Genomic DNA, 22,986 nt, shown 5'->3' on the forward strand with positions numbered 1-22,986 from the left:
AACATTAGTTTTGGCCGTGAACGACTGCCGGAATGCCGGAAAGCTCACAGCTTTGGGAGCACGATCCACCGCCATCTCCGCGCGTGGAAGGTCACCTCCGGCACCGTTGGACTCACCGAGGTCCGAACTATCAGACCTGAGCTTCCTGTCGTCGTTGACTGAAGTCTGGTCACCGTTGACCGGTGGGGCAATTCGGTAATTTCACAAGACTTTAGGGTTAATTTGTAATTTATGAAAATGGTGGATAATTTGGTAATTTTAGGTTAGGGCAGTGAGGTAATTTGAGACTTTGAGGGCAATTCGGTAATTTAAGTTATTAAGGGCATTATGATAATTTCAAACTTCGAGGGTAATTTCGTAAATTCAAAACTTGTGATTAATTTTGTTATCCAAATTGAGGACAATTTGGTAATTTAAGATATTGAGGATGATTCGATAAATTATGATTCCGATGGTAATTCGGTAAATTTCGATGTCAGGGGCATTTTGGTAATTTTTTGACATAAGGGTAGTTTTGAAATTTGATGTATCCGGGAGTTTGGTTTGGAGCTTTATTTCGTATTGTTAGTCGTATTTCATGATACGAATAATAAGTATGTCGTTTATTTAATTAGGAGGACCCGCGAGCGAGAATCAATCCGCAGACGTTGGTGATACCGAGTCTGGACATCGTCACTGTGAGTGGAATATACTAAACCTATTTTCATAGTATATTCTGATTTTACCATACAGTACAACATGTTTTGATGATAAGTACTTGATGCTTTGATTTAATAATTTTCTAGAAAATTGATTTTTATTCTACGTGCTGATATTTATTATTATTGAAAATGAGTTTGATTGATGATTTTATTATCATTTTTTTGAGTAAATGCATGATATTAAAATTGAGTGGATTTGAGATATGTTAAATAAAAAGGCAATGAGATTTCAGATGTGATTATATGTTTATGTACATGTGTATAAAAGGTTGGTTGGAAAATTTAGAAAATTATTGGACAGTACCCTTCTTATTCAGATACAGAGATACATATAATATGAGATGAATACAATGATACAGATGATATGAGATGAGAGGCCTTTGGGCGCCGTCTGAACACACATAGAGGCTTTGGGTCGTGTGTTTGGGTGCTTTTGCCTTTTGGGGGCTTATGCATGCAGTATGATGATTACAGAGATACAGATGTTGAGATACATGAGATATGAGATGACATTTCCCTATCTATCCGTTGTAGCTCCGGAGCATGATGGTTCCCTGATTGCCCGTCCGTCGAGGTCCGGATATGATGAGATCATTCCCCTGGGATACTTGTTTGATGATAGTTTTTGGTATTCAGTATTTGATATCATAAGTATTATGATTTCATTGATTTTGTGCAGATTTATGTAATATTGTTATTTCAGTGCATGATTTGAATTAAATAAGTTTATGTAAGTTCTTATGATATTTTGATGAAATTGATCTGGGAAAGATTTAAGTTATTTTTAAATCAATTTATTTTTCTAAAAACTACTATCCATTCACTGAGTTTTATACTCACCCTATTTTTATTATATTTTTCCCCCCACAGGAGATTTGCAGGTACATCAGTCGACCCAATAACGATAGTTAGATTTAAAATTATGGCCACGTGATGGAGGTAGGAATCATAAATGTTTTGTTGGGACATTTTGAATTGTATAATTTGTTATTTGTGATTAAGGATAAATTATTGTATTCTTGACATTATATATTTGAAGGATATTGCTATTTAAATTGAGAAAGTTGGTTGTGGAGGTTGATTAAATATTGTATTATTTTTTGGAGTATTAATTGTATAAATTGCAGGTTTGGGGATGTAATATTTATATAGGAGACTGCCGAAGTTTTGGTAGAATTCTTAGATATTAGAATTATTATTGATTCGGTTATGCGAGATTAGATAAACTCGTCCTGAAGATTTGGGGCGGGTCGTTTCAACCAAACAAGAAAAAAATAAGTATATCAAGAGAAAAATAACACCTAATAAAAAACCAATTGACACGGGAGTGTTTAGAGACCTATCATGTTTGGAGGTTAACAATGAAGATGAATGTGAACATTTGGAAAGGATAGTCAATGTGGAAAGTAAAAGTCAAAATTAACAGCCCACTTGTTAGAATTAACTGTACTCTTCTAGAAATAGATAAATTATGTATAATATATGGTTGAAAAGATAATTTTGTCTAGTTTTTAAAGAATGTTACAGAATCAAATTTGGACTTCTCTTCTTAAAGAAATTCATGATTTAGTCAGCAAAGGTCACAGCTGTAAGAAATTCAGCAAAAGGCCGCAAGTTTGAATTTACTGACATTGATGCATCAAGTTCTGTCTAACAAGCTTCATATTTCTGGAAATCTCTTTGAGTTAGGAGTTCAACAAATTTTACAGTGTTCGATTTGGAGTTTTCTACGTCAAGAAATGATTAAATGAGTGTTAACTGCTCACATTTGCTGATCAAACCGACCTAGTAGTCAAATTTAATTTTGCTTTATTATATTCCACCTCATGACAGCTAAAACTTTTAATTCTGATTTGATTTGAATTTTAGATAATAGAAATCTTATCTTCAGCTTGGGAGATGTTACAAGTTACCTATATAAATGTATTAAGTTGTAACTTTTAAGAAGGGTGATTTGAAAATATAGTCTAGAAGAGTTCTATTTTTAAAGTCCCTTCTTTAAACTCTGTATCTCTTGGGTGGATTCCTTCGAGTGGTGAGTAAAAAAATCCTGTATCTCTTGTAGGATTTTATTGGGTGGTGAATCTTTATATCCCTTTGTAATCCTCTTGAGTAGTGAGCTTTGTTAGATAATAATAAAAGTTTAGTTTAAAATTCCTGCCGGTGTCACCAAACCTCAAAGAATTAACTAAAAAAAAAAAACTTGTTTTGAGGGTTTTTGCTGGTGGCTTCGGGAAGCCCACGTGGCCTCGATTTCGGCCAAAGCTAGGATGACGGCAGTGAAGGTTGAAGAACTGATGGTATAGTCAACAGTGCGACAGAAATAATGGTGGACGGTTGAAAAGCAGCAACAGACGTGATGCCAACTTTGCCTCTCTCTAGCTCTCGTATATAAACCAAATACTAGGGTAGATGATTCCGATTGGTTGATTGGTGTGAGAGAGACAATGGGTTTGATTTTAGGTGATGAGCAAAGTAATCGGATGAGAGAAATTATGGATTTGAAAGAGGTAACAAATTCTAGAGATTTCCCTTTTGAGAAAGCGAAGAAATCAGATTGGTCAGAGAGAGGGTTGGGGGGGGGGGGGGGGAATGAAAGAAATTTAGGGATTTCTCAAGTTGGGAACCAACATCCCAAGTTGCCTTTCTTTTTCTATTTTCATTGAATATAAAATATCAACAGTCTGATTGTACGGTAGAGAAATCCTTCAATTGAATCTAACATTTTGATTTCTATATTCGGTATGCTGCCGGGCCTTAGTGCCCGCATCGCAGCTTTAGCCTTCATACAATTGATAATATATATATATATTGAATTTACCGACATATTACGAATGGATAATAAATTAAGTGTAAGATCTATAACGTGGATCTAGTAAACGGCAGTTTTATGGATCAACAATAATCCTAATTTTCTTTTCTAATTCTGTGAGCGGATAATAATATAGTAACAAACTCTTATACAAATTTATTTTGTACAAGCTGATGTGGCATGATTAAATTAGTTGAATTAAATCTCTTATCTCACAAGATTTGTTTTTTTATTTTAATTTTTCTTTCAACTAATGAATTAAAGTTTGTGGCTGTATCATCACTCTTCATGAGCAAGCAAGAATTGTTTTGTTTTGCTCCATTGAAAGGAATAGTAAATGGCTTGCCTAGCTTTGAGCAAAGTATTTAAGTGCCATTTCTCAATCTACCAGCTCTGGTATTGACAAAATGCAGTATGCACATAAGCTGATTATAGTAAACAAGTGGGCAAGAGTTCTCTATAGAAAATTAATGGGACTCAATTGCATAACAACAAATGACCTTAGAAATTGAATAAGATGCAGCAAATTGACCAAGTGGAACCATAGCTAATTTAGAATGAATATTTGAAAATGAGACAAGGCAAGATCACACGATGGCGTAGCTAAGGAAAACAGACTCAGCAATGACGCACGAATTAAAAGTTAGATAAGACTCGTACACACTATTATTGAAGGCATTCATTGCAAAGATTATAATTCACTACCAGTGACAAAAAAGAAAATCAATTTGATTTTCTCATACGCCTAGCTCTTGAACATTTTAAAGCAACAAGTATCTAAGTTTTAAGAATCCCATTACAATTTCCTTTGCATTTATTCAAAGATTTGGTGATTCTACAGTACACTCCATTGCCAAATTGAAGACAAAGGACACACGTTGCTCTTTGGTCATAAAATGTTTGTCCTCCCGAGTTAGTAGATTTGCATCAACAACTGTCATAACTTAAATGAGTAGCGAATCATTAACCCAACACTTTAATCTCATTTCTCTAGAAAAAATTTCATATGTGGTTTTCAGTGCAATATATATTCTTTTCTAATTTTACGCGCAAGTAAGAATATCATTTGAAAAGGAACTGTAAATAGCTTCCCTAGTTTTGAGCAAAGTAGTTAGGTCATTTGACATATAATAAGGTCCATTTCTCAATCTGCCAGCTTTGGTTTTCATAAAATGAAATATACGCATAAACTGACGGGTATAAAACTAAATGCACTAAAATTTTCAATTCTTCTGAATCCTACAAAACATTCATAATTTTCCACACATGAAGCAAAAGAACAATAATTAAATCACACTTACCTAATTATAGCAAATGAAAGCCCAGATTTTCCCTATAGAAAAAATATAAATATAACTAAACCTAAACAAATGGCAGAAAACTCTATGGAAACATAAAGGGACTCAAATTGCACAATAACAAATCACCTTAGAAATTGAATAAGAGGCAGCAAACTAACCAAGTGTCAAATCCGTTCCCTTCTGAATCATAGCTAATTTAGAATGAATATTTGAAAGTGAGAGAATGCAGGATCATATAGGGGCACAACAACCAAGGAAAGCAAACCTAGCATTCGCAGGAATTAAAAGTTAGACAACATCTATACACACAATTATTGGAGGTATTCATTGCAAAGATTATAGATCATTACCAGTGAAAGAAAAGGAAATCAATTTGAGTGTCACATGCTTCTACTGGTTAACATTTTTAAGCAATGAGTCTCTAATTTTTATGAGTCTTGTTACAATTTCTTTTGTATTGATTCTCTCCTCTGGTGATTCTACAACACACTTCATAGCCAAATCGAAGACAAATGACACGCATTGCTCTTTGGTCACAAAATGTTTGTCCTCCTGACTTAATAGATTTGCATCAACAACTTCCATAACTGAAATAGGTAGCAAGTCATTAACCCAACGCTTTAATGTCATTTCTCCAGAAAAAATTTCATCTGTGGGTTTCTTCCGGGTAAATGTTTCTATTAACATAATTCCAAAGCTGTAAACATCCCCATTTGTAGATACTCGTCCTTCTCTTCCATACTCTATGGATTGCAACAGTTACATAGTAAGATAATATAATTTATAATACTATGCATAAATGAAGATCAAAATAAATAAATAAACATATCAGAAAGTATTAAAGAAATGAAAAAAATATTTATTATGTAACGAACCTGGTGCCATATAGCCTATGGTGGCAAGTGTTTGTGTTCGAGTCAAAGATTGATCTTCTTTGTATAAGGGCTTTGCCATGCCAAAATCACTCAAATGAGCAACCATATTATCATCTAACAATACATTGTTAGGCTTTAAGTCACAATGAATTATTGGGACTGAATAACCAAAGTGCAGATATTCCAAAGCTGATGCAACATCTATCATTATGTTCAATCTTTGAAAAATATCCAAAATGTAGTTGCTCGAATACAAACACTCCTCTAGACTTCCATGAGGCATGTATTCTAATACCAATGCTTTAAAATCATCATTTGAACAACTGCTAATGATTTTTATAAGGTTTCGATGGCGAATAAGTTTCATCATGTCACATTCATTATCAAAACTCTTAAATGCTTCTCTATATTGTAGGTCAAAAACCTTCACTGCAACCTCCATCCCATCCTGAATTCTTGCCTTATAAATAGAGCCAATACCTCCTCTACCGATTATATTGTTTGCACTAAATCCATTTGTAGCATGAAAAAGTTCAAGGTATGTAAACCTTCTCTGATTTGCTAATGGTGGCATATTAGCATCATTTAGTAGTGGCTTCCCTCTCTTTCGATATCGTAAAATTAACAAAATCACTACCATCATAAATATAGTACTCAATGGCAAGACAATCCCTATGAGAAGATCATTTTTCCTTGATGTGTGGTGGATTCCAGTTCTACATGGTGGGACGTGCAGATTGGGCATACCACACAATAATTCATTTCCCTTGAATGATTCAATTGAGAAATTTCTAAAAGGTCCCTCTCTAGGAATCTCTCCTTCTAGCTTATTGAAAGAAACATTTATATGTTGGAGATCTAATAGTTTCTCTAAAGATATAGGAATAGCTCCAGAGAGATTATTATTGGATAAATCTAAGGATTTCAAGTTTATCAAACCACCAATGAAATCAGGAATTGAGCCTTGTAATCTATTATATTCTAAAAAGAGATATTGTAGATCTTTTAGGCCTCCAATTGTTGTTGGGATAGCACCCGAAAAATTATTCATCGACAAATCTATTTGTACCAAAACCTCCAAATTTCCAATCTCTGATGGGAGGGGGATAGTAAAAGAATTTGAAGACAAGTTAAGGTACAAGATGTACTTAAGGTTCCATAAAGTTAAAGGAATATAAGTTAACTGATTGGAGCCCAAATAAAGCTTCCTTAGATTAGTGAGATTGCCAAAGCATGATGGGACGAATCCAGAAAGCTTATTGTCGCCCAAGTCCAACTGAAACAGTGCAGCTAAACGACATAGATCATATGGGATTGATCCTTCCAATTGATTATCTTCCAAACCCAATAATTGAAGCTTTTGTAATTTGCCGAGAGCAATCGAAATTGATCCATTCAATTTGTTTCCTCCTAAATAAATTGCTATCAAGTTGGTCAAGTTGTTGATCTCTTCAGGAATACTACCACTAATGTTGCAATTGAACATACCAATGACTTCTATAGATTGAGAAAGATTGCCTATAGCCCTTGGAAGAATGCCACCTAGTGGATTACTAGAAAAGCTAAAATACTCCAAATACTTACAATTTGACAACGAGGATAGAAAGCTCAATTCTGGAGTTGAAGATGTCAAATAATTATCATTTAAACCAAGCCGCTTAAGGTTTCTTAAGTTGCCAAATGTGTTGGGAATAAAGCCAGAGAAAGAGTTCTTCTGCAACTCTAGTGTGGAGAGCTTAGAAGCATTGAAGATGAAACTAGGAATTGTGCCACAAAAATTATTACCCCACAGGATAAGTTCTTCGAGATTTGGAAGTTGGATGTCTGCGCTTGATGGAAGTCTTCCCGAGAGTGAGTTACTATAAAGATAAAGTGATTTGAGTGTTGACACATTGAAGATTGTAGCTGGGACAACACCAACTAATTTGTTAAAACCAAACGCCATCAATTCCAGATTATGGAGATTACCGATTTCATGTGGTATCTCACCTGTATTTTGAAAGAAATAATTCAATTTTATTTTAAATAGAAAATTGTACACTTTTATATATTGAATTATTGGATTCGTTATTGTCATTGGTATTGAAGATATTCTGAATTATGATATTGAGCATAATTGATTAAGGTAAAATATCACACAAGTGGGTATAACATAAACTATAATAAGACGCACCTTGGATTCTGTTATACTAAAGATCTAACTTTTCAAGCTTGGTCAAGTTACCGATTTCCTTTGGTATGCCTCCAGAGAAATTATTGAACCGCAAAAGTAAGATTCGCAAATAGCTGCAATTTGCTAGATCGGAGGGTATTTCGCCATAAACATATTGTTGGACAAATAAAGTTCTTCCAGAAAAGGAAGATTGTGGAAAACATTTGTAGGGAGTTCAGCAGATAGTCTATTGGAACTCAAATCAAGAAATTGTAGAAGAGGCATCTTGAATTTGAAAGAGGGGACAGAACCAGAGAGTTGGTTATCACTGAGATCAAGCCATTGCAGCTGAAATAGATGTCCAGCGTAAGGAATGGTGCCTGTTTAAGAAATTTTTTATTAATAGACTATCTACTATGACATAATTTACAAAATTCTGCATAATCTCATAGATTTCTAACAAATAACAAGCTTGTTTCTGACTTCTTCTTGTCTACTACTTGTTGTATCACTAACTTTTAAACTTTTGATATAGACACGAGCAAAAAAGAAACATTGCCAATTAATTCTTAATTCTTTTACGAATTTATGTAATGGAATTAGATTAAAATTGGACGCATTATTGTCATTGGTATTCAAGAGATTCTAACTTATAATATTGAGCATCATTGATTAAGGTAAAATATCACACGAGTGGTATAACATAAACTCTAATAAGACGCACCTTGGAGTCTATTATACTGAAGATCTAACTTTTCAAGCTTGGTCAAGTTACTGATTTCCTTTGGTATGGCTCCAGAGAAATTATTGAACCGCAATACTAAGATTCGCAAATAGCTGCAATTTGCTGTATCGGAGGGTATTTCGCCATAAAACATATTGTTGGACAAATAAAGTTCTTCCAGAAAAGGAAGATTGTGGAAAACATTTGTAGGGAGTTCAGCAGATAGTCTATTGGAACTCAAATCAAGAAATTGTAGAAGAGGCATCTTGAATTTGAAAGAGGGGAGAGAGCCAGAGAGTTGGTTATCACTGAGATCAAGCCATTGCAGCTGAAGTAGATGTCCAACGTAAAGAATCGTGCCTGTTTAAGAAATTGTTTATTAATAGACTATCTGCTATAACATAATTTACAAAATTCTGCACAATCTCATAGATTTCTAACAAATAACAAGCTTGTTTCTGACTTCTGCTTCTCTGCTACTTGTTGTATCACTAACTTTTAAACTTTTGTTATAGACACGAGCACAAAAGGAACATTGCAAATTATTTCTTAATTTGTTTACAAATTTATGTAATGGAATTAGATTAAAATTGGATGCATTATTGTCATTGGTATTCAAGATATTCTAACTTATAATACTGAGCATAATTGATTAAGGTAAAATATCACACGAGTGGGTATAACATAAACTATAATAAGATGCACCTTGGAGTCTGTTATACTGAAGATCTAACTTTTCAAGCTTGGTCAAGTTACTGATTTCCTTTGGTATGGCTCCAGAGAAATTATTGAACTGCACTACTAAGATTCGCAAATAGCTGCAATTTGGTGTATCGGAGGGTATTTCGCCATAAAACATATTGTTGGACAAATAAAGTTCTTCCAGAAAAGGAAGATTGTGGAAAACATTTGTAGGGAGTTCAGTAGATAGTCTATTGGAACTCAAATCAAGAAATTGTAGAAGAGGCATCTTGAATTTGAAAGAGGGGAGAGAACCAGAGAGTTGGTTATCACTGAGATCAAGCCATTGCAGCTGAAATAGATGTCCAGCGTAAGGAATCGTGCCTGTTTAAGAAACTGTTTATTAATAGACTATATGCTATAACATAATTTACAAAATTCTGCATAATCTCATAGATTTCTGACAAATAACAAGATAATGTTAAATAGTGGAATGACATGACATGTCCCCATAAGAGAATTTGTAATGGGAGATGTAAAATTACGAAGAAGATGAAGATTTCACATGTGCATATCGTTAGGGAAGTGACCTGTCAAGTTATTTCGTGACAAATCTAATCTCGATAAAGAAGAAAGACTGAAGATTGATGAAGGAATGGTTCCAGTTAAGAAATTATTTTGTAACCATAACTCCTCTTATTTCGTCAAGATTCCCCAGCTCCTCTGGAATTTCTCCTAAAATCCATGAGTAACAAATGCGTTAACTGTTTTAACTTATTAACCGGCACTCAAGAAGAAAAAAAGGAACTAAAAAAAGTTTTTGCCTGAAGAAAGATAAAAAAAATTTACTCATAGAATTAAATAATTATTGGCTGACAGGATTAATAAAAGTGAGACATTATAAATTTTCATCAACTAATTAAACTCGTTGATCATACCTTGGAGTTTGTTCCCTCGAAGATATAACCTCATAAGCTTTGTCACGTTGCCAATTTCTTTTGGTATGGTCCCAGAAAAAATCATTGAGCGATAAAGATGTCTCTCGCAGCCGTTTGCAGCTTGATAAAGTGGATGGTATCTTGCCATGAAACATGTTACTTTTAAGAAATAGGGATTCCAAGTTGGAAAGGTGATTGCAAAAATTTGGTGGGAGTTCGCCAAATAGTGCATTGTTTATAAAATTAATAGAAAGTAAAGAAGACATGTTGAAGATAGAGGCGGGAATGGAACCCGAAAACCAATTAAAACTAAGATCAAGTGTTTGAAGAGATGAAAGATTCCCAAGTTCAGAAGGGATAGTGACTGTGAGATTTAACCCAGATATATTCAAGGCTGTGACTCTATAAGTACGGACATCACAAGTGATGCCCGTCCAATTACAGACAGAGCTGCTTGTGTTCCAATTTCTAGCCAAGAAATTGGCTGGATCATCAGTTATATGACCTTTCAGGGCAAGAAGGGCTTGTTGGTCTGTGGTAATACTAGTAGTGTTGGCTGATGCAATCATGAAGGAAAGAATCAAGCAATGGAGTAAGAGAAATCTGATCATAATTCGGGCAAAAGGAATTCTTTCCATGAGACTAGAATATTTAGATTGTAAGTGTGTGCTTACTTGGATTGATGATGCAAGAACACTCATTACTGGTTCCAAGTGTATATAGTGAAATCGAAATTTCGAAGAAGCAGCAAGAAAGAAAATAGAGGAGTGAAAAGACTCTGCCCATAACTTGTTGAAAGGTGCAAGAATTTTATGTGGACCGCTGCGTCAAGCCAGTCCTTCAGGTCTAGAGATGGCAAAATCCTTGGCCGGGTCCGGGTATTGCCATGACCGGACCCTACCCGGATGCAACCGGTCCGGGCCGGGTTTTAATCCGGGTACCCGAATTTTATATTTTTTAATATTTTATGTGTATATATTTTTTATTTTTTGGTAATTTTGTAAGTTTTAAATTTATTTCAATAAAATTTGACATGAAAATGTAAACTTTAAGTGTTTAAAACTTTATATATGTATAATAAATGAGTCAAATAAATATAAAATATTTAAAATAATATATATTTTATAATTTTTTTAATAAAATCCGGGTTCCGGATTTATCAAGTGATGCCCAAGACCGACCCGACTTCATACCCAGGCCGGGTAACGCCCAGGTACGATCCGGATCTGGACCGGGCGGGTATTTTTGCCACCTCTATTCAGGTCCACACTCCAGAACAATAGATCGTAATGAATGATTGTAGTAAGTTTTGTTTTTCTTTATAATCATCGTATTAATTTATTCCCTATGATCAGACTTGTAACTCATAACTTTTATACAAATTCCTAATGATGAATTTCATAATCTCGTGAGTTTGGAGCAAATATGGTTAAAGGATATAATATTAAGTTTTAATATTACAACTGTTACAAGGTAGCTGAGTCCTATTTCTATATTTTTTTTTCTGAATTTGAGATAATATACTAGTCCTGAAAAACATTGTACGAACTGATGGTGTCACTTTCATCAAAGTATTGGCCGTCGGGTAAAAAAGTTCTTCGTGGGTCAACGAGGACGTCATGAGTTGACGACAAATTGTCCAAGTCAATGAAAGACGAGATAATGAAACCGATTATTATTTTTATACAAGTGTTCATATTCATTGAAAGAATTTAACAGTTCTAAATGGGACAATAGATGTTTGAGTGTTTTTGCTATTGGTATGATCATTCAAGGATTTACAAGTGCCAATAAAAATATAACCATAAAGGAAAAAAATGTGCCTTCAATTGTATATGTGAGGGACACTCATTTTTTATCTTTAACTTGAATTGTTTTTTTTTTTTCCAACCCTCCAAATTATGAATATCTCATGTGGAAATTGGAAATTTCTATCACCTATGATTGGCTAATATGGAAATTCTCTTTCAGCAATATATAATTCTCTTTTAAAAAGGAGAAAATTGGCCTGTTAGTTATGCGTGCTTTATGTGTTACAATGAGCACTATTTTCATTTCGCTTTCATTAGGGATGATGACAAAACTAAATTTTTAAAATTTTCTCCGAAATTTTTTTTTTTTTTTGCAAAGGCGTCAAGTGCATGCAATCCTACAGAATTTCATAATAATAATAAACAAGCAAGAGATTGAGATTGAACGGCGATTAAATAAAGAGCAAATGCAAGAGCAAAAGAAAGAAAGCTCGTTTTCAAAAAAATAATGTTTATACTACTTTCATTTGCGAAAATTATCGAAATAAATTCAACAGTTAATTCATGCGTACAGAGTAATTTATTTGCATTACGATTGAGAATGAGATTGAAAGGTTGTGCTTTTAATTCATGACTGTTGTGAGATGATGTCAATAGTTATCAAATATAAGAATACGTGTAAATAATAATTATTTCATGGTTGTTGTGAGAAAGTTGTTTACGACTCAAAAAATTGTTTTTTTCTTTTTTAAAGAAAATTAGTGCCCAATATATTTGTTTTCCTTTATAATCATATTTGTATTGGATAGGGATTTATTGCTATGATCGAACTTCCAATCTCATAACTTTTATACAAATTTCTAGTAATGAATTTCGTAATTCTATTAGAAATGTTATTATCTTGAGTTTGGAGCAATTACGGTCAAAGGATATAATTAAATTTTACAATTTATAACAGACCCAAGAAGAGATTATTACTTTGATTATATCTTAAATTACTTAATTATAATCTTGCGTCATGTAGGAATAGTGGCGAGAGGTTCAAAGAATAACTTTATTTTTAAATGTGATTGTGATAGAGTCATTGTAAAACCATTCTACTTATTCAAAAGATTATTCTATAATTTTCTTCTCAATATATTGATTATATTAGGATTTTCTCATGATGTGAGCATTTCCAAGCTTTTCAAACTCTTGTGTCATGTGTTTTTTAGTAATAATATATGAGTATGATTCAACTATTTTAATTTTTTAATTTATTAATCATCCATTGGCACATGAATTTTACTCAGAAAAAAGATTAGATCAAGAAATGATCTTTTTAATTTGTATCAATTATTTTAAAAGTTTTAAAAAGTACCCATTCTATCATAAATTCCACATTCTTTGAAAACTGAAAATTTTGGATAAATTATTGAGATTAGTTAGGTCTGATAATTGCAACTATATTTTTTAAGAGAATATTATCATTTTTCCATCGAAGTTTTTTCTGACATATTAAGTATGCACTAAAATTTGGTGAAAAATACATTTTACCACCTAATGTTTACGTTGTTATCACTTTACTACCATTTTGTTAATGTAATTCAAAACTTGTTGATGTCATAAGGGCTTTTAAGAAATTTCACATTGAAGGAAAAAACGCACAATTTTCAATTGTGAAATAAACTAGTTCATGTAACATAATTAGCTAAACACCGAATGGGGAAGCCATGGAGGTGTCTCTACTCTTACTGTGATAGCAAGCAAAGCCCCAAATTTGTTCCATCCATCAATTTGGGTAAAGCTCATCTTTTCATTAAGTTTAGGAGAAGACCCCATCAGCGACAACCAAGAAAATTAGGGCAAAGGCAACAGTCGGATTTGTGATTTCTTTCCTTCCAAATGATGAAATCGTCTTTTACACTCCATGAGCAAAATCAAATTTTAACTCATGTTCTGTGAAATATTAGTTTATTTTTAATAGAATGATAATAAAGTAATACGAGCGTAAACTTTAGGTGGTAAGATGTAGTTTTCACCAAATTTTGGTATTGATTTATTATGTCAGAAAGATTTTTGTGAAAAAAATGATGATATTCTTTTTTAAATTGAGGTAATTTAATAGTCCTGGAAACTTTACAAATCAGTCATGTCACATTCGTCAAAATATTAGCTTGAATTGTATTTGTGAGGGACACTAATTTATGATCTTTAACTTGAATTGGTTTTTCTTTAACCTCGCTGCAAAAATTCTCTTTCAGGAAGAAGAAGTCTTAAAAAAATTAGTGGCCCAGTAATTAACATTTATGCGTGCTTTATGGGGATATAAGTTAAGTTACAAACTTTCTAATGAAACCAAAATTTCTAAGAAGCAGCAAAAAGAAAATGGGAAAGTGAAAGACCACTCGTAAATTTGTGAAAGGCGTAATGTAATTTTAGGTGAACGCGTTGCGTTAAGTCACTCCTTCAGGTTCACTCAGAATCGCCAGATATTTTCCTCTCTTCTTCTTTTTTGGATCCAATCAAAACTTTCTCCTTTTGTGATTCAGCCATTGGATTTAATGAAAAAGTTGTTTAATAGGTTTTTAACATTACCCTGTTATTTGATTAAAATAAAATTGTAAATATTAGTTGAGTGATGATACAGACACAAATTATTGTACAAATTGATCTTGTATAAACTGATGTGACATTAATTTCGATTTAATTCAACTAATTTTATCACGCCATATCAGTTTGTACAAAATAAATTTATACAAGAGTTTGTAACTATATCATTACTCTAAGTTAAAATAGAAGAACTAAACTAATATGAGTAATGATATAGTCACAAACTCTTGTATAAATTTATTTGTACAAACTAATATGACATGATAAAATTAGTTGAATTAAATATCTCTTGGTTCACATGATTTATTTATATTATTTTATATTTATTAGTTAATTCGGTAATAAATAATTTGTTAAATTGCTATTAAATTTTGTTAGATAAATTAATTAATATTAAGAATATTGTTGATAGAGTAGTATTATAAAGGTAAAGAAAAAGTAGAGATAATAGTATAATATATTTAATAATAAAGGTATATTGAAGTACTTTTTAAAATATAAGAATTAAATGAGTATTTAAATCAAAATACAAAAACCAAACAAGCATTTACTTGATAAAACATCATAGAAGTTAAAAGTTTCAAAATTTTGACACCCAAGACTTATCTATTAAAAGAGGTCATGAGAATTAAAACTTAGGTGAAACAGTCTCATAACATTATCACGGAGACATGGTGAGATTTTCCTATTTTCATATTTAAATTTGACGCCCACTTGAAATTTAAATTTAATTGCACGGTTCCATCCTCTCTCTCATATTTTTTGTGTTCTCCTTCAAGAAGAAGAAATTAGTGGCCCATTGAATAGTATTTTGCGTGGTTTATGGGTTATAAGTTAAGCCGTAACATTTTTGTCAATCCTTAGCCCGACTAAAAAGTCATGAATCGCAAAGCCAATGTGACACTCGTGAGTGCTTTTAAGTATTTATTATAAATAATTGCAAAGCCAATTATTTATTATTTATAATGAAACCGAAATTTATCTCCGCGTGAAAATAAAGGAGTGAACGCGAGAAAAGATTCCTCTCCTCGTGAAAACAGATGTTGAAATGTTTTTGCTATTCGTTTGATTATTCGAGGATTCACAATTGCCGATAAGTCCAAGAAAAATTTCAAAAATTATCTTCCAAAATTAAAGGAGTTAATTGTGTTTGCTTTATGGTATAACATTTTTGTCGATACTCAACCTAACTCAGAAATCACGAGTTGCACAGTCAATGAAAAAGAAGACAAAAGTCAATAAAAGCAAAAGACAATAAGACATTGACTGATGGTAGCATGATGGGAAGTATCCCTTGGGATTAAAGTAGAAATTTAATAAATTTCTTATTTCATAATTTTTTATAAAAATAATATTTAATAAATTTTGTAAAAACTATTTCTTATAATTTTTTTTATTTTACTGCATTTTTAAAAAAATAAGTTGAAATTTACTTTTCATAAGCAATTTAAAATAAGCCATCACAAATTTTCAAAGTTTATATTATAACATTAATAATTTAACAAAAAAGATAATCATAGCTTATGTTTCCATACACTCTAGTTTATAAGTCATTAGATATCATATTAGGCATTAGCACAATAATTTACCAATGCAACTAATGTGCATTATCTCCAATATCAAAGTTTTGATTTAGCAATTTCACATTTTTTATATTTTATTTTTATTATAAAATTAATGAGACTTATATATGATTACATTTTTTTTTTTTAACTACGAACAAGTCCATGTGAAAGTTAACCATGACTTTTAAAATCAATTTCATAACCATAGCTTTTAACGTTCAATCTATTTATATTTTTTCTATAGTCATGATGCATGATGCTCATGATGCTTATTGCAACAAATTGATTCTTTGATTTTAAGAATCTTGTTACCATTTCCTTTGCATTGATTCTCTGATTTGGTGATTCCACAGTACACTCCATAGCCAAATTGAACACAAATGACATACATTGCTCTTTGGTCATAAAATGTTCGTCCTCCCGACTTAGCAAATTTGCACTAACAACTTTCATAACTGAATTGGGTAGCAAATCATTAACCCAATGCTTTAATGTCATTTCTCCATGAAAAAATTTAATTGTGGGTTTCTTCCCGCTGAATGTTTCCATTATCATAATCCCAAAGTTATAAGTATCTCCATTGCGGATACTTTTCCTTCTCTTTAATATTGGATGGATTTCAACAATTATATACTATGATAAAATAATTTACAATAATATGCTCAAATGAAGAACATAAGAAATAAATAACATATCAAAAAATAATAAAGAAATGAAAAAATATTTAATGTGGAACAAACCTGGTGCCATATAGCTTATGGTGGCAAGTGTTTGTATTTGAGTCAATGATTGATCTTCTTTGAGTAAGAGCTTTGCCATGCCAAAAAATGAGCAACCATATTATCGTCTAGCAATACATTACTTGACTTTAAATCTCAGTGAATTACATGTGTTGAATGACCAAAGTGTAGATATTCCACAGCTGATGCAACGTCTATCATTATGTGTAATCTTTGAAAAAAATCCAAAATGTAGTTGCTTGTAGACAAACACTTACCTAGACTTCCATGAGGCATGCATTCTAATATCAATGCTTTAAAATCATCCTTTGAACAACTGCTAATAATTTTGATAAGGTTTTGATGGCGAATAATTTTCATCATATTACATTCAACATCAAGGTTCTTAAATGCTCCTCCATATTGCAGGTTAAAACCCTTTACTACAACTTCCATCCCATCTTGAATTTTTGCCTTATAAATAGAGCCAAAACCTCCTCTGCTAATTAGATTGCTTTCACTAAATCTGTTTTAACTTGAAAAAGTTCTATGTATAAAAACTTTCTCCAAATTGTTGCTGGTGGCATATTAGTATCATTCGGTATGTCTTTTCCTCTCTTTGGATATCTCAAGATCAACACAATGAGTACTATCATAAATATAGTACTCAATGACAAGACAATCCCTAGAAGAGGATCATTTTTCCTTGATATGTGGTGGATTCTAGTTCTGCATGGTGGAACTTGCAGATTGGGTATGCCACACAATAATTCATTTCCTTCAATGATTCAACTAAGAAATTTCTAAAAGGTCTAGGAATCTTTCCTTCGAGCGTATTGAAAGAAAGATTTAAATGTTTGAGATCTAAAAGTTTTTCTAATGGTACAGGAATAGCCCAGAGAAATTATTATTGGACAAATCCAAGGATTTCAAGCTTGTCAAATCACCAATGGAATTACGAAGTGAGTCTTGCAATCTATTATATTCTAAAAAGAGATATTATAGATCTTTTACGTTGCCAATTGTTTTGGAAAAACACATGAGAAATTATTCATCGACAAATCTAATCTTAACAAAACCTTAAAATTAGACATCTAATTAAATTAGGAAACAAATATTCCTAATAAATTAGAATTTCACTAAATTAGGGAATTAATAAATTAATCTCTATTACAAGATATGCAATAAATAAACTTCCAATTTAAGTAGACTTGCCATAAGATGCCAACTCTATAATAATGGACTTAACACAAATCTTTGCTAAGCTTGTGAATAAAATCATGACATGTCATTTAAGTTTTTTAGGCTTCGTTTGGTATATATTTTCAAGCAAAGTCTGTTTAAGTCGAGCTTCTATTAGTAGAATTTTAATAAGTAAAGCTTTTATAAAAAAAAAATTGTGTTATTTAGTCCTCAATTAAATGATATTTAATAATTAAAAACTCTACTCAAGATGTAACCAAATAATATTAAAATTTCATTATTTATAATTTTTATTAATAGAGCTTTTAAATTAGTGAATAAATGATATTTTATATCATTTTATTAGAAAAAGAATGAACCGCAAGATTGTAAGCACCGTGAATAACTGTGTAATCGGCCAAATACCATTGAGGAAATTCGGAGCTCCACACGTGTCTCAGCCGCTCGCACGAGTGCGAGAAGATTTTTCGGGCCGTGGATCTCTCTTGTTACCAAGGATGCTTCTCAGCATATCGTAGCCGGGGGACTCTACTGGGCTTAATTAATGTAATCAGCCCATCCAGGTCACCTTACGAGGCTTGCGTTAGTGCATAAAATACTCTCGTTTTTATCAATCATTTATCATTAGGAGAAAGAGGGGAAAAAGAAAATTCGTTACCTTCTGTTGTCCTTGTGAATGGTGTGCGTTCGTTTTTATTATAATACGCATAAAAAATTATTTCTTCTATAGGAACAATGAGCAAAGGTAAAGTTATCTAATCATGTTTGATTGCTAACTAAAAAATATATCTATATTTTACTAATTTTATTTCTTTAATTTTTTATTTCAATATAAATAGTAATAATAATAATTTTTTAAAATTTAATGATTTTATTTCTTAATTAAGGATAATTTTAGACACAAATATTTTTCACTCATTCCCTTAGGTACTAATACTTCTTATTGATCCCTGAAGTTACTTTTATTTACTTATTTAAACCATATATGAAATTTGAAGAATGTTAATCTCATGATATTATAGATTCTCCGTAGATATTCTTTGACATCTAATTTGATTCGATGGACAGATTATTATTAATAAATTAGCAGCTTCTCCTCAACAAATGAGTATTGATGAGCACTTCTCTTTCAGAGTCACTTATGGAGATTGATCTTGATGTGAATTTCCTGTTAGGGAACCATAATCTCTAGAAGTGGTTCCGAATATAGAATTTTCTTCTCTAGTACGAAGAGATTCTGCAATTCCGAGTCACTTGAGGACATCGTTGTTGCCTTGCAAGCGGAAGATTCTTCACTCAGTCCTAAGAACAGAAGCTGAATCAACTCAGTCAGTTGAGTTAGGATAGAATAACATTACTGGAGGAAAATTGACCTATATTTTACCTTTTTAGTTCTTAATCTCTCTCTTAACATGGCAATTAGGTCAAGAGGAACATGATTTGAACAGTTTGAAGCTTCTTATCTGAGGCTACCTAGGAATATTCCATACTCATGGGAATTTGGCTCTTTTCATTTCTCAGCACTAAGGAGTTTAAGCACAGTCAATAATGAAACCCAATTGAGAAATATTATCATCTGTTGCCTATGATTTCAACTGGACCAAAATGTTTGTTTTTCTTTTTATCTTTTTTTTATAAAAAAATGATTTAGCGATCATGTCACTAGTTTTTTCAACAAGATGAATGATTTTATCTTCTCATTGATGAACAATTCTTTCCAGCACTCTTTAGGAGACTCACGCTCATTCACTAACCACTCACCATGCTCAGAATGCAAAATGCGAAATAGGAGTAATATAATAATTTACTTGTCTAATTTCAACACATTTTCAAACTAATTAATCCCACTACAAGAAAAAGTTATTTATGTGACCACTATTTTGCAGTTACGCATGACCTATATGACAGCTTTGTAACGGCAGAGAGGGGTTACATACGCGGCCATTGCAAAAGCTTTGTAACCCGTTGCAAAATGCTTTTTAACTGTACTTTTGGCGGGCAGTAACAAAAGGTAGTAACGGTCACAAAAAAAAAACCACCTAAATGCGGCCCCATTAAGTAATGGGTTGGATGCAAGTTTTGTGACAGGTGGAAGCTGTCACAAATTTGTAATGCTTAATTTTTCACAATTTTGTGATATTTGACTATTTGTCAATATTTTATCTCATTTTCCTGATATTTGTCAATGACAACAAAAATTCAACATTGTTCATTACAACATTACAACACTAAAATTAATTATCATGATACCATCCATAAAGTTTAAATTATATACTGAAAATGAGTTTTTATTTTTTTGCCCAACACTCCAACTCAAAAATTAAAAGTATTCACAGATGTAAATACAAGCCTACGATACAAAGTCTTACAAAAAAAAAAAAGTATGAATCCAGGAATCTCCAATGCATCTTATCAAATGATAGCCTACAATAGAAGCAACAATATATTAAAAATGTGCGAGACAAACACACTTAAATATTATAATTATATAACTAAGCACTTCTTGCTAGCAATAATTAGAAGCGCTCTTGGTACAACTGTTAATGTCTCTATCCTTTGTTGAAACTCTTAGTTAATTTGCAAATCTAATATTCATTTTCCGAAAAAATAATATCAACATTGAACAAACGAAGAGTCATGAATCATAATTTTACAAGTAAAAGCGTTTTGTCTATATATTGACCTCATAATTTGCAGCATAACTGCATGACGGTGTTGATGCGCATTGGAAACATGTGCTACTACTTAAAAAACAAATATTTTTTTTCCCTAAGAAGCACAAAAGGAAATGTAGTCTATATATAGATGATAAATATGCAGCCTATATATTTTACTATATGGTCAGATGTAGGAAATTTAGGGAAGGGCATTAAGTTGGAAGGTTCAGTTCGAAGTTGGCAATAAAATTGCCATTATGCTGCAACTTTTCTCAATATACTCCATGTTGTGCAAATTTTAATGTACTCGCAAGCGCACGAATCTATTGTAGTATAGATCAATGGTGACGAGTGTCGATCCCACGAGGAGGTGAATTTTAATTATATGTAGAATTAATTTTGTAAATGGGTGGTTGGATTTATGGTGGAAATGATTTGGAATATGCTAAAACTTAATTTAAAATGGCGAGAATAAATTCTAAAATTGGAATTGCAATGGAGAGAATAAATTGAAGAGAAAATTCTATTAAATTGACGTACTTGGGTATTTGGATCCGTATCAACATGCATCATGGGCTAAATAATCCGTATTAATACCAATTAAATCATGAGGGGGGAATCCACACCTCATGAACCACGCTCTAATCAATATGGTGCTAAGGGCTTATCGTGCCAAATAATAATAACCTTGTACTAGAGGGCCGGTGAAACCAAGGCGGTACTAGACAAGATTAGTATTATTTGTCGACGAGAAGTCAAAACATCCACAAAAACTAGAGGGGAAGAGAAAATAAATTTACCAAATTAAGCCCATGACACATGTTGAGACTTCACCTTCAACCCAAGCTTGAAAGAAAATTAGCCACTCATAATTGAACTAAGGGCAAAATAGAAATTTATTAAAATACGAAGAAAATACAAGATGGAGAGGGAATTACAGAAAATGGATCCCAAAAATGGATTCAGAGATATCAAATTAGGGGGGAGAGGCCCCCTTTTTATAGATACATGGAGTAAATCATGGCCATCGGATTAAAAACAGTTTGGACGCTCAGGATTACGCCACGTCATCAGTCAACAGTCCACGGTTTGACCACGCGGATGAACAGTAACACGGTTTGACCCGGATGAACAGTAACGCGGTTTGGTTGAAAATAATCCTGTGTGATGCATGCACCGTACGCGAGATTTTTCGTCCACTAATATGCTGCCACGTCACCATCAACAGTATATAAGAATTTTAGTCCAACAGGATCGTGACACCTCATCAGTCAATGCCACGCCATCGATCCGTCTATGTGAACAGTGTCGTGAACAGTAACGTAGACAATACCGTACCCGTGAATAGTACCGTACATGTGAATAGTGCCATTTTTCTTTTTATGCTCCTCCTAAGGTTTTCGACCGTCCTGAGTTCAAAAGTGATGTCCGTTTTGCCGTCTGATCTCTCCTTTATTGTGAAATGACTATAATGCCCCTAAAATACATAAATTACTTAATTAAAATAAAACACACGTAATTAAATCACAAGAATGTTAAATACATAAAAGTAAGGGTTGTTAGTAAGACTTGAAATGTAAAATGACGGTTTTCTCCTTTATAAATATGCATTTTCTAACACTCAACACTCCACACTTTTCACCCTAAATTATACATTTTTTCAAAGCAAAAACGAAACAATGTTAAAGAGAGTGCAGCTTATCATATTAGTATAAACATACAAATCTAAAAAAATGTTTAAGGCAACTTGAAATATTTATACCTACTCGTGGATGAGTGCATCTCATCATCAAAAGTGCCAAAATGGAGTTACAAAAAGTGCCTCTCATCATCAAAATTGCCAAAATAGAGTCACAAAAAAGAATGTGTTTGACTAAAGAGTCAGCAGTAGATCATTGAGTCAATATATATTCTATTCAAAATTAAAAAAAAAAAAAACACATAAGAAAATCAAAATACCCAAAATGTGAAATTAACAATAAACAATGGAATTTTCTTTACCAAACTCAGTGATGCTTACGACATAGTTTCCATCCTTATTGATGTTTTATATATATATAAAGTTAGGCTCTTTGTTGGCTATTCATAGATCTGGAATTATCTTCTATTGCTGATTTAGCTGCCTTCTTTCAGAACCTTAGTAGTGAGTATCTGATAAGAGGAGCAGGCAGTGAGATTCCTGTTAGAATATACGGGAAAAAGCATAACTGAAACCAATTATAAATGGGATGCCGTGAAAATACAACAATCAGGGTGGTGGTGTAATTACAATTAGAACCTAACCTTCTAGAGCCATACTATAGACATTGATAATC

General features: G+C 32.5%; 1 protein-coding gene across 1 annotated transcript; it reads right to left on the minus strand.

Annotated features, from left to right (window-relative positions):
* Nucleotides 1–5,839: 5,839 nt before the first annotated feature.
* On the minus strand, nucleotides 5,840–7,634 carry LOC18045125 (probable LRR receptor-like serine/threonine-protein kinase At3g47570). The gene is made up of 2 exons (XM_024186087.1): nucleotides 5,985–7,634; nucleotides 5,840–5,878 (listed from the first exon to the last, which is right to left on the minus strand). Exons 1-2 carry the CDS (start codon nucleotides 7,632–7,634, stop codon nucleotides 5,840–5,842), a joined length of 1,689 nt encoding a protein of 562 aa, XP_024041855.1.
* Between the last annotated feature and the right edge of the window lie 15,352 nt (nucleotides 7,635–22,986).

This window comes from Citrus clementina, unplaced genomic scaffold (assembly GCF_000493195.1).
Source record: "Citrus clementina cultivar Clemenules unplaced genomic scaffold, Citrus_clementina_v1.0 scaffold_4, whole genome shotgun sequence".
In the NCBI taxonomy this organism is placed as follows: Eukaryota; Viridiplantae; Streptophyta; class Magnoliopsida; order Sapindales; family Rutaceae; genus Citrus; species Citrus x clementina.

Excerpts from the sequence above, each read along its gene's own strand:
- LOC18045125 (XM_024186087.1), bottom strand. The coding sequence starts at position 7,634 with ATGGCGTTTGGTTTTAACAAATTAGTTGGTGTTGTCCCAGCTACAATC. Across the intron at positions 5,879-5,984 it reads ATGATGATTTTAAAGCATTG|CTTTGGAATATCTGCACTTT; the intron begins GTATTAGAATAC and ends ATGTTGCATCAG.